Raw genomic sequence first — 12,273 nt, 5'->3', positions numbered from 1 at the left:
GTAACACTAAGCTAGTTGTTTCACTTACTGATTTTTAAAAACTCTGATTCTAGTGGCACCTGGCTCAGTCGGTTAAGTGTCTGACTTTGGCTCAGGTCATGATCTCACGGTTCATGAGTTCGAGCCCCATGTAGGTCTCGCTGTTGTCAGTGCAGAGCCTGCCGCAAATCCTCTCTTCCCCCTTCCCCCACGCCCCCCCCCTCTCATCTGTTCAGTCTGTTAAACATTTAAACATAAAATTAAGTTAAAAATCTGACTCATGTCATGAGAGAACCTAGAACATGTGAGAACCTAGACCATAGTACCAGATACAGTGGAAGCATCTTTGCTCTGGGGATCTTCTCTATCCCGATCTCATGATCTGTGTTTCTATTTTCTCTTCTACAAAAAAATAATAGAAGTGGTAGATTAGGTCAGTGATCATCAAATATGTGAACTGTTTTTTTTAAAAAATGTAGCTTCATGAGGTTCGTTTCAGATCCACTTGAGCAAATTTCTAGAAGTGGAGCCTGTGAGGCTTTATTGACTAAAAACAAACAAAACAATTGAAAGAGTTTCTGGGGTGATTCTAATGATGTGTCAAGTCATCAGATGGGTGGTGTCTGAGGTCCCTTCCAGTCCTAACATTCTGAGTATCTGTCAGTGACTGATGGGTAACAAAACTGTTAGAGAAATGTGAAGACCTTGGGTAATCAGTGGAGCCAAAACTGTCTCAGTGGTCATCTTTGCCCTGTGAGGGAGCAAGCCGTACGGATATTTGAGGAAGTGTATTCTCAACAGAGGAACTAGTAAGGACAGAGATCCTAAGGCAAGACCATGTGTGCCGTGCACTCTAAAAAGAAAAATGTTGCCAAGGGGCAAAAATCATTTGGATTCAGAAAGTGAATTGTCCTTCAAGGGAATGTGAACGGACCCAAGGTGGACTGGTAGATAGGGCTAGCCCCTGCACATCGTGATATGAGAGGCAGGTGGGGGTTGTCTGCTGCCTAATCTCTCCCCCATTGGCCCTTGCTTGATAACAGCAGTTCCTATGATCAGAACCTCATTTCTTTGTGTTTAAGCATTGTTCTCTCATGGCAGTCGGTGATACCTTAATGTGAGCTATTATGAGAACTCGTTCCTCTGTCAGGAAGAACAAGACCACATGAAAGGATTGGGCTCATTCTATAGAGCAGAGAATGTAGGACTGACCTTCTCCTTTCCAGCTGAGTGGACAGGCTGAGGGGAGACAGCTTGTAACTCAGCTGAACAGGGGCAGAGACTTTTGATGGCCATATCCAAAGCTCAAATAATATGTCCTTGGTTTTTATCTTCACAGGGAATTCTCTAGCTGACTATAACACACCAAAATGCTCTTCAGAGAATAATCCTATCACAAAACTGTAAAACTAGTGCTCATTACTGAAAGTTCCTGTATTTTAAAAGTTCCCTTGACAATTTAAGAAGTTTTTTTTTTCCTTTTAAATAGACTTTATTTTTTAGAGCAACTTTAGGTTCACATCAAAATTGGCAGAAGGTACAGAGAGTTCCTCTGTTCTTTCTGCCCCCCCTCACGTGCACAGTCTCCCCTACTATCAATATCTTGTATCAGAGTAGTATGTTTGTTGCAGTTGATGAACCTGCACTGACACATCATTATCATTCCAGGCCATAGTTTACTATGGTTTATTAAGGTTCACTTGTGGTGGTGTGCATCCTATGGGTTTTGACAAATGTATAATGAAATGTACCCATCATTATAGTATCATACAGATCAGTTTCACTGCCCTAAAAATCCTCTGTGATCTGCCTATTCATCTTTCCCTAACCCCTGGCAACCACTTATCTTTTTACTCTCTCTATAGTGTTGCTTTTCTAGAATATCATTTGGTTGGAATCATGCAGTAGGTAGCCTTTTTATTTTATTTTATTTTATTTTATTTTATTTTTATTTTTATTTATTTTTATTTTTTACTTTTAAGTTTTTAAAAAATTTATTTATTTTGAGAGAAGAGGAGAGAGAGAGAGAGAGAGAGCGAGAGCAGGCGAGTAGGGGAGGACAGAGAGAAAGAGGGAAAGAGAATCCCAAGCAGGCTCCATGTTAGCGTGGAGCCTGACATGGGGCTTGATCTCATGGACTGTGAGGTCATGACCTGAGCCGAAATTAAGATTCGGTTACTTAACTGACTGAGCTACCCAGGCGCCCCATATGTAGTCTTTTTAGATTGTCTTCTTTCACTTAGTAATATGCATTAAAGCTTCCTCCATGTATTTTCTTGGCTTGATAGCTCATTTCCCTTTACCACTGAATAGTTATCTGTTGTCTGGATGTAGCACAGTTTATCTATCCATTCACCTACTGAAGGACATCTCGGTTGTTTCCAAGTTTTGGCAATTAGGAATAAAGCTACTGTAAACATCTCTGTGTGCGTTTTTGTATAGACATAAGTTTTACTCCTTTGGGTGAATATCAAGGAGTATGATTGCTGGATCATAAGGTACGAGTTTTTTTTGTTTTTTTTTTTTTTTAAGAAACGGCCAAACTTCCAAAGTGGTTATACCATTTTGCATTCCCACCAACAGAGAATGACAGTTCATGTTAATCCACATCCTTGTCAGTATTTGGTTTTGCCAGCATTCTGGCCATTCTAATAGCAGTGTAGTGGTATCTCACTGTTGTCTTAATTTGTGTTTCTCTAATGACGTATGACGTAGAGCATCATTGATATGTTTATCTACCATCTCTATATCCTATTTTGGGGGGTGTCTATTCAGGTCTTTGCCCATTTTTTAATTGGGCTGTTCATTTTCTTATTGTCGGGTTTTAGGAGTTCTTTGTATATTTTGGATGACAGACCTCTATCAAATATGTTTTTTTGCAAATATTTTCTCCCAGTCTGTGGCTTGTCTTCTCATTTTCTTGTTACTGTCTTTCATAGTTGAGAAGTTTTTAATTTAATTTTTTTTGTTAGTAGTTTTTTAGGCAGGGGAGACGTTTTTAATTTTAATAAAGTATAGGTTATTGGGGCACCTGGGTGGCTCAGTTGGTTAAGCTTCCAGCTCTTGATTTTGGCTCAGGTATCTGTGGTATTTGGCATCAGGCTCTCATGCTTGTAAAATTAAGCCCTGCATCTGGCTCCATGCTGAGCATGGAGCCTGCTTGGGATTCTCTCTCTTGCCCTGCCCCCTCCTACCTCCCCTACTCTTGCTCATGTGTGAGCCTTCTTTCTCAAAGTAAGTAAGTAAACATTAAAAAAAATAATAAAGTCCAGGTTATCAATTGTTTCTTTCATTACATGTGCTTTGGTTGTCATCACCATGTCCAAGGTCATCTAGATTTTTCTCCTATGTTATCTTCTAGGAATGTTAGAGTTTTGCATTTTACATTTGGGTCTGTGATTCATTTTGAGTTAAGTTTTTGTGAAGGATTTAAGATCTGTGTCAAGACTCATTGTTCTGCGTGTGGATGTCCATTTGTTCCAGCACCATTTGCTGAAAGGCTGTCATTTCTCCATTGTGTTGCCTATGATTTTTTTGTCAAAGATCAGTTGACTATATTTGTGTGAATCTGTTTTTGGGTTCTCTGTTCTTTTCTGTTGATCTGTTTGTCTGTTCTATTATCAGTACCCTCCTGTATTGGTTACTGTAATTTTGTAGTAAGTCTTCACGTTGGGTATTTTTAGTCTTCCAACTTTGCTCTTGTCCTTCAGTGTTATGTTGGCTCTTCTGGGTTCTTTGCCTCCACAAATAAGCTCTAGAATGAATTTGTTTATATCCACAAAATAATTTGCTGGAAATTTGATTGGGATTGTATTGAATCTGTAGATCAAATTGGGAAGAACTGACATCTTGAGTCTTCCTACCCATGAACATGTAATATCTCTCCATTTATTTGGTTCTTTGATTCCCTTTATCAGAGTTTTATAGTTTTCCTCATATAGATCTTATACATATTTTGTTAAACTTATACCTAAGTATTTCTTTTGTGGGATAGTGGGCTAATATTAATGGTATGGTGTTTTTAATTTTAAATTCCTTTTGTTAATAGCTGGTATATGAAGTATTTTTAAAATATTTTAACAGTTGTATTTTTCAGAGCAGGACCACATTTATGTCAAGCTAGCTACTTGCCTTTTTTCTTTTTCTTTGTTTAAGTTTATTTATTTTTGAGAGAGACAGAGACAGCATGAGCAGGGGAGGAGTAGAGAGAGAGGGAGAGAGAGAATCCCAGGCAGGCATCCCACCATCACACAGAGCCCCATGCATAAACCATGAGATATGACCTGAGCTGAAACCAAGAGTTGGGCAGTTAACTGACTGAGCCACCCAGGCACCCTGTCCTTTTTTCTTTTTAAATTCCTCCATCTTTTTCTCTTTGTAGTTACTAAACTTATTTTAAGATAGTTCTTAAATATTTTTTCTGATTACCAAAATGATACAATTTTATTATGGAACATTTGGAAGATGCAAACAAATATAAAAATGAAAATTCAAATTACTCATAATGCTATCACACAAATTTTACTACTGTTAATACTTTTATTTTCTTATAGTCTTTTATTGGTACATAAATATAAGCTGTATTAACTGAATCATATTCAGGTATCAAGTTACAGAATCTGCTTTTTTACTCAGTATAATATTTTTCCCATGTTATTAAAATGTTTTCAGGAGCAAGTTTTCATGACTCCATAGTATGTTCTTAAATGGATGGCTTCAAAACTTAAGGTATGTTCTGCTGGTGGATGTTTGGGTTTCTAGTTTAGAAAGAAACCTATTCTTATTCACATTTCTGACAGTCTTCTTGGCAGATAATTTTCCATGTAGGAAATTTTCATTCCCCAATGGAATTTGAAAATTGGGAGATAGAAATTGGTCAGGTAGATAGAAACCAAAATATCTACATTTGGAAATGGTTACTATATGTAACAACAAGGAGTTACCTAATAACCTTAGAATTAGACCTGTTCACCCACCTTGTCATAAGCAGCTGAAGACACACATAGGCCTTACCTAATAGGGGTTCACCCCTATAAAACGTGATGTTGAGTAGTTGAAGGTTAGATTAGTTTGTGTGTGCTCTGCAAACAGATAGATAGCAAAGCATAAAGGACAGTTTATCAATCAGAAATCATTCTTCTTCCCCTGGGAAGGAGCATGTAGGGGTGAAGACAGATAGGAATGTTAACACTAATCAGGATTGTGCCTCTACTTGGAAACCTGAATCAAAGGTAAGGAACACCCCCCCCCCCCCCCCGCCCCAACTCTAACACCTTTTATAGGTTAAATCACCTCTTAAAGCATATGAATGTGAGGGTTTTTTTCCTTAACATTTTAAAAGCATTTTCTCTATATGCCTTCAGAGATAATTCATTCACTTGGTTCAACAATAAAAATATATATTTGAAATATATTTTTCCCACCTCATTATTCTTCCCCATGCCCTTTAGGTAATCAATTTTATTAGTTTTTTATAAATCCTTTTTTTTTTTTTCCATTTAAAAACCCATTTAGCATTTTCTTTTGCTTCTTTTTTTTTTTCTTTCTTTTTAACTCCAGCATTCTCCCCTTTCTTGGTTGCTCCATCTTGATCTTATTTGCCGAGTCCTCCTTTTCTCCCCACCCATTAATGTTGGTGTGCTTGAAGGCTTAGTCCTGGACCTCTTCTCTACTCACACTCACTTTCCTTAGTGATCTCATTCAGCCTTTGGCTTGAAGTACCATCTGTTTGCCAACAGCTCCCACATTTATAACTCTAGCCCAGACTTTTCCCCTGCCCTCCAGGTTTGTATAGCCAACAACTTGTCCCACCTGCAGCTTTCTCTCTCTTGATGGTCGTAGTTATGACTCCTCTTTTTTTTTTTTTTTCCTTCCTTACACACTGTATCCAATCCATAGCAATTCCAGCTGGCTCTACCCTCAAATACTACCCCAAGTCTGACTACTTCTTGCCACCTCCACTATTACAACCTGGTCTATGCCAATGTCCTCTCTCTTTTTATTTTTCATCATGACAAGTATGCTATTTAATGCCTATTCAATCCATCCTGCCACCCACCTCCCCTCTGGTAACCATCAGTTTGTTGTCTATAGTTAGAAGTCTGTTCTTCGTTTGTCTTTCTCCTTTTTTCCTTTGCTTATTTGTGTTTCTTAAATTCTACATATATGTGAGATCATGTGGTATTTGTCTTTCTCTGACTTATTTTGCTCAGCATTATACTTTCTAGCTCTATCCATGTTGTTGCAGATGGCAAGATGTCATTCTTTTTTATGGCCAAATAATATTCCATTGCATGTATATGTGTGTGTGTGTATATATGTGTATATATAGTGTGTGTGTATATAGGTATATATATATCATATATTATATATATGTACACACATATATATGTATGTATACACACACACATATATGTATATATACCCATACATCCTTGGGTGGGGTGTGTGTGTGTATATATATATGTGTGTGTGTATAATATTATATATATAATATCATACCTTCTTAATCCATTCATCTATCTTGGGCTACTTCCATAGTTTGGCTATTGTAAATAATGCTGTAATAAACATAGGGATGCATGTATCCCTTTGAATTTGTATTTTTGTAATTTTGGTGTAAATCCTCAGTAGTGCAATTCTTTGATCATAGGATAGTTCTCTTTTTAATTTTTTGAGGAACCTTAAAGGGATTGAGGATTTCCCTCAAGGGGAAAAGGATTTTCATTTTATTATGAAATATTTCAACCATAAGGAAAATACAGAACATGGTATAATAACCATGTGTGTACCCACAACCAAGTTTTGTTAAATCTTAACATTTTACCACTCTTGCTTCACATATATAATTAAAAACAAAAGATCTAAAACACGAGGGGAACAGATGTTGCTTCCTACATAGTCCTTACTGGGCCCAGTCTTCTACCTTCTTCCTCCTTCCAGAGGTAACCACATTCTGAATATTTGCCTCTGCTATATTTTTAGTTTACTGGTTATAATGTATCCATAAATAATACTGGGTCACATGTATTTAACATTATAGAATGAGTAGCATACTGTACATATTATTTTGAAGAATTGCATGTTTTTTGAAATTTATTCATATTCACGTACCTCTAGTTCGGTAATTCTAAATTCCAGTATAGCATTCACAATTTATGTATCCATTAGTCTATTGATGAACATTTTAATTTTGTTTTTACAAACTATTTTACTGTTATAAACAATGTTGCAGTGAATAGTATTGCCCTTGTCTTTTTCTGCACATCTGTATGGATTTCCATAGGGTATATGCCCCCAAGAGTGGAATTGTTAGGTTTTACGATATGTGAATCTTTGGCTTTACTAGATATTCTTCAAAGCAGTTGCCTCAGCTTCTTTCCCAACACAGTGCATGAGTCTTCCCACTGCTCATCATCCTTGGGTGGGGTGGCGGTGGGGGGCCTGTACACAAAATGTATCTTGTTTCTTTTAAAACAGCTTTATTGAGATGATTCACATACCACACAATCCTCCCATCTAACGTGTATTTATACTTCAGTGGATTTTAGTGCATTCACTGAATTGTGCAGTCATCACCAAAATCAACTTCAGAACAGTCCATTACCCCCAGAAGAAACCCCACACAAAATTTAACTGTTATTCCACAATTCCCCAATCTCCCTACCTCCAGCTCTAGTCAGCTGCTAATTTGCTGTCTCTGTAAATTTGCCTATGCTAGACATTTTGTATAAGTGAAATCATATAACATATGATTCTCTGTAGTTGATTTCTTTCACTTACCATGCTTTCAAGGTTCACTCCTGTTCTAGCATGTATTAGTATTTCATCCCTTTTTATTGCCAAACAATACTCCATTGTATGGATGTGCCACATTGTGTTTATCCGATGATGGACATGTGGTTGCTTTCCACATTTTGGCTATCATGAAGAATGCTGTATAAACATTCCTGTACATGTTTTTTTTTTTTTTTATTGTTTATTTATTTTGAGAGAGCACACGTGTGCGCACTTGAGCACCAGAGAGAAAAAGTACAGAAGAGGGGCAGAGAGAGGGGGAGAGAGAGAATCCTAAGCAGTCTCCACACGGTCAGCACAGAGCCCAATGTGGGGCTTGATCTCACGAATGGTGAGATCATGACCTGAACTGAAATCAAGAGATGGACACTTAACTGACTGAGCCACCCAGGCACAACCCCAAACCCCGGACATGTTTTTATGGACTTTTTTTAGATGAAGAAATCCTGGATGCCAGGAACAATAGGCAGAGGTCACAGGTGTCCACCTGGTGCAGGTGGGTGAGAAAGGAGCAGGGAGCCCTTTCTCCAGCTCACTTGGCTGCCATTGCTTGGAGCTTCCCCATCATCCTCACCTTCATGTGACAGGCATGGCAGCAGGAGCACTTCCTAACCACTGCTTCAGCCTTTCCCTGTGAAGACTCATGGCCACTCACCTGCCTTTCTGTGGCCTTAATAAGTGTTCTGGCCTCCAACAGCATCTTATTTCGACTACTGACTCCCAGACTGCTGGTCTCTCTCTCTCTCTCTCTAGGACAGCAATCCAGTATTGTCTTTTGGAAGGCTTGTCTTCCCTGCCCAACCAGAGAGAGCATTTTCAGGCAAATTTGTCAACTATCTGGGCCATATAATTTAAAAACCAGTCTTAGAAGGTGCTGGCCAAGCTCCTGGCCTTGTTTTGTCTGCTTCATTCCCATGCCTCTATAACCAGGAGTAGACTATAAAATCTGAAATCTCTTAGAACCAATTGAAGAAAAAACTACTTCTGATAGACTAATCAGGCTTTTTACCTGGGAGACCAGAGTATTCTTGTGAATTTTGCCTTCAAAGGTCAGAACTATTCTTCCTTTTCCTACTTTTTAAAATTCAATTTAGGGGCACCTGGGTGGCTCAGTCAGTTAAGTTTCCAACTTTGGCTTGGGTCATGATCTTGCGGTCCATGAGTTTGAGCCCCACATTGGGCTCTGTGCTGACAACTCGGAGCCTGCAGCCTGATTCGGATTCTGTATCTATCCCTTCCCCGCTCACACTCTGTCTCTGCTCTTTCTCAAAAATAAATAAACATTAAAAAAATTTTTTTTTAGGGGCACCTGGGTGGCTCAGGCGGTTAAGTGTCTGAATTTGGCTCAGGTCGTGATCTCGAGGTTCGTAAGTTCGATCCCCACGTCAGGCTCTGTGCTGATAGCTCAGAGCCTGGAGCCTGCTTGGGATTCTGTGTCTCCCTGTCTCTCTGCCCCTCACCTGCTCATGCTGTATCTCTCTTTCTCTCAAAAATAAACATTACAAATTTAAAAACTTTTTAAAATAAAATTCAATTTTTATAAACTAAATTTTTTTAAGTGTTTCTTTTATGCAGAAATCAGCAAAAACAAATCTGTATTCTTCCTTCTTACACAAAAGGTATCATGTTCTTTTTGCTGTTTGAACTTTCAGTATAATTTGGACATCTTACAGGCATTGCTGTCATACTTGCACACTCTTTACAGTAGCTGCTTGGTATTTTGTTGCGTGAATTTGACATAAATGATATTATTTGCCCCTACCAATGTCTTCTCCAGTTGTTTCCAGTCTTTTGCTCTTAGCAAACATGCTGCAAAGATATATGTATCTATGTACATACATATATATGTATGTGTGTACGTACATAGATACACATATATGTATACATACATAGATATATATGTATGTATGTACATATATATGTACACACACACATACATGTTTATATCTGTTTAGTTCCAGAAATAGAATTGGTGGGTCCAGGGTTAAAAATACTTGTAATTCTGATATCTATGACAGTTTACTCTCCTGCCCCCACCATGTAGTTCTACTTTTTTGTGCCTCTGCTCGTATTAATCGCATAGGGTGTCTAACTTTTGGAATTTTGCCAATCTGATAGGTGTATGAATTTAATTTGCTTTTCTCTAGGAGTAAGATTTAACATCTTTTCATATGTTTAAAAATCATCTTAATATTTTTTCTATGAACTATCTGTATACATTGCCCAGTTTTCCATTGGTTTGTGAGCCCTTTTCTTCATTGGTTTATGGTCCTTTTTATAGTAGGGGGATTAATCTTTTGTCTGTAATATGAGCTACTAATTTTTGGTGAACTTTCTTTGATAGCAGTTTTTGTTTTTGTACATAGTTGAGGTAATTCATACTGTATACATAATTCTGTGTTCTGCTTTTCAGTCTTAACATTATATCACAAATATTCTTATTTTTCAAATGTAACAGGTTTTTATACTTCAGAAAGAAATGCAGAGGGATATCCTGGAATGTAAAGGATGTTACCCTGACTTGTTTGCTACTAATATTAAGGTGATAACATAGCAGAGTTGGAACAGCACAGAATCTGGAATCAGGAAACATTGGTTTGCATCCTGTCTTTGCCACTTACTGGTTACAACTTTTTTTTTTTTTTTTTTTAATTTTGAGAGAGAGAGAATCTAAGCATGGGAGAGAGAGAGAGAGAGAGAGAGAGAGAGAGAGAGAACATGCAAGTTAGCCCCGGGAAGAGGCAGAGAGAGAGAAAGAGAATCCCAAGCAGGCTTTGCGCTGTCAGGGTGGAGCCCGATGCAGGGCTTGAACTCATGAACCGTGAGATCATGACCTGAGCTGAAACCAAGAGGCCAACACCCAACCGACTGAGCCACCCAGGCGCTCCTGGTTATAACTTTTTAAAAGTCTCCTAATTTCTGGGGTGCCTGGGTGGCTCAGTCGGTTGAGCGTCCGACTTCGGCTCAGGTCATGATCTCACAGTCCGTGGGTTCGAGCCCCACGTCGGGCTCTGTGCTGACCGCTCAGAGCCTGGAGCCTGTTTCAGATTCTGTGTCTCCCTCTCTCTCTGCCCCTCCCCTGTTCATACTCTGTCTCTCTCTGTCTCAAAAATAAATAAATGTTAAAAAAATTGAAAAAAAAAGTCTCCTAATTTCTATGTAAAACATGTAATACACGCTCTCACGGGACTTTTGTGAAGATTACTTCAGGTGAATTCTGTAAAGTGTTTGGGAGACTCTAAAATGTTAGGTAATTATTTGTGCATGTGCTGTGTGGCTCTCATCACCAGAGCCTATATCCAGACGTCAGACTTTCTGGAAGTTGTGTCTTTAGGCTCTGTGAGATTGTGCAGTAAAAAAAGGTCAGCTATTTAATATGATAGAAATCAATTTGATACGGTACTAGAGCAGTAATAACAAACCCAGAGGCTATATATATAAATAGGTTTAATAAATGAGAAGAGGGGTTACTTTTTAGAGAGAAACTTGTCCTGTCCTTGGGGAAGCAGGGGATGAAGAAGGGCAGGACAATGTGGTATATGAATACTGACAAGCTCAATAAATGTCATTGTATGAAGCCAAACTACATATTTGAAACTGAATCTAAATGCCTTGAATTCATTAAGGTGGTTTCCCTGTGGGAGTTCACCCACTGCCTCATGCTTCAGCTACCAAGAAGCTTTTTAAAGCAAACAGTAATTAAGGTTGTTTGTCTTAAGGCAATAATACAATCTTTGATGGGTTAAAAAAAAATAGAATGTTTCTATTGTATTCCTCAGTTTCATGATTTATTTTATTTTTAATTTTTCAAGAAGTAGTATAGTCATATGGTTAAATATTCAAAAGGTACAAAGTCTCAGTGAGTACTTACAGCACACTTACTGTGTGCCTGGCTCTTTGTTAATCCTCAAACACTTATGAGGTAGGCATTTTGCAGATCAGATACTGAGGAACAATGAGGTTAGGTAACTTCCCAAAGTCACGAACTAGAAAGAGGTAGAGTGAGGACCCTGGCTCCAGGGTCTACATTCTATGCTGTTTTAACAGATGTGTATTAAATAGTTTTAGACACAACCAGTCTTACAACTCATTATTTGTCTTTCTAGAGATACTCTATGTACATATAGTAAAATCCAGAGTTTTTCCTACATTTTTTCCTTTAAAAAAAAAATACATATGAGAGCATTCTACACACAATGTTTTGTACTTCTTTCTTCCTATTAAGATGATATGCTAGCTTATTATAGAATCATAAGGATCTTCCTCATTTGTTATTGTATCTGTATAGTACTCCATTGTATGGATGGACCATAGTTTAACAGTCTTGTGTTGATGGTTGTTTCCAGTCCTTTGCTCTTCCAAACAGTGCTACAGTGAAAACCTTTTTGTACATAATCATTTTGAACTTTTGCAAATTGATCTGTAGGATTAATGCCTACAAGTGGAATTGCTGGGTCAAAGAGTATGTGTGTTTGCACCCATGTTGTTCTTCCCCCT

At 38.1% G+C, this 12,273-nt stretch overlaps 1 protein-coding gene across 6 annotated transcripts in view; it reads left to right on the top strand.

Annotated features, from left to right (window-relative positions):
• FNIP2 (folliculin interacting protein 2) overlaps positions 1-12,273 on the top strand; it is a 131,235-nt gene that overhangs the window by 42,056 nt on the left and 76,906 nt on the right. Inside the window, exon 2 of one of the 6 annotated variants that reach the window (XM_042983683.1) lies at positions 4,651-4,707. The exons of the other annotated variants lie outside the window; for them this stretch is intronic. Coding sequence (XP_042839617.1) covers positions 4,676-4,707 — 32 coding nt within the window. The 5' untranslated portion in view covers positions 4,651-4,675. The remainder of the gene's footprint in view (positions 1-4,650; positions 4,708-12,273) is intronic. 6 annotated transcript variants of the gene reach the window in all.

This window comes from Panthera tigris, chromosome B1, assembly GCF_018350195.1.
Source record: "Panthera tigris isolate Pti1 chromosome B1, P.tigris_Pti1_mat1.1, whole genome shotgun sequence".
Classification (NCBI taxonomy): Eukaryota; Metazoa; Chordata; class Mammalia; order Carnivora; family Felidae; genus Panthera; species Panthera tigris.
The sequence above is the reverse complement of the archived record's forward strand: the minus strand, read 5'-3'. Positions and strand labels throughout refer to the sequence as shown.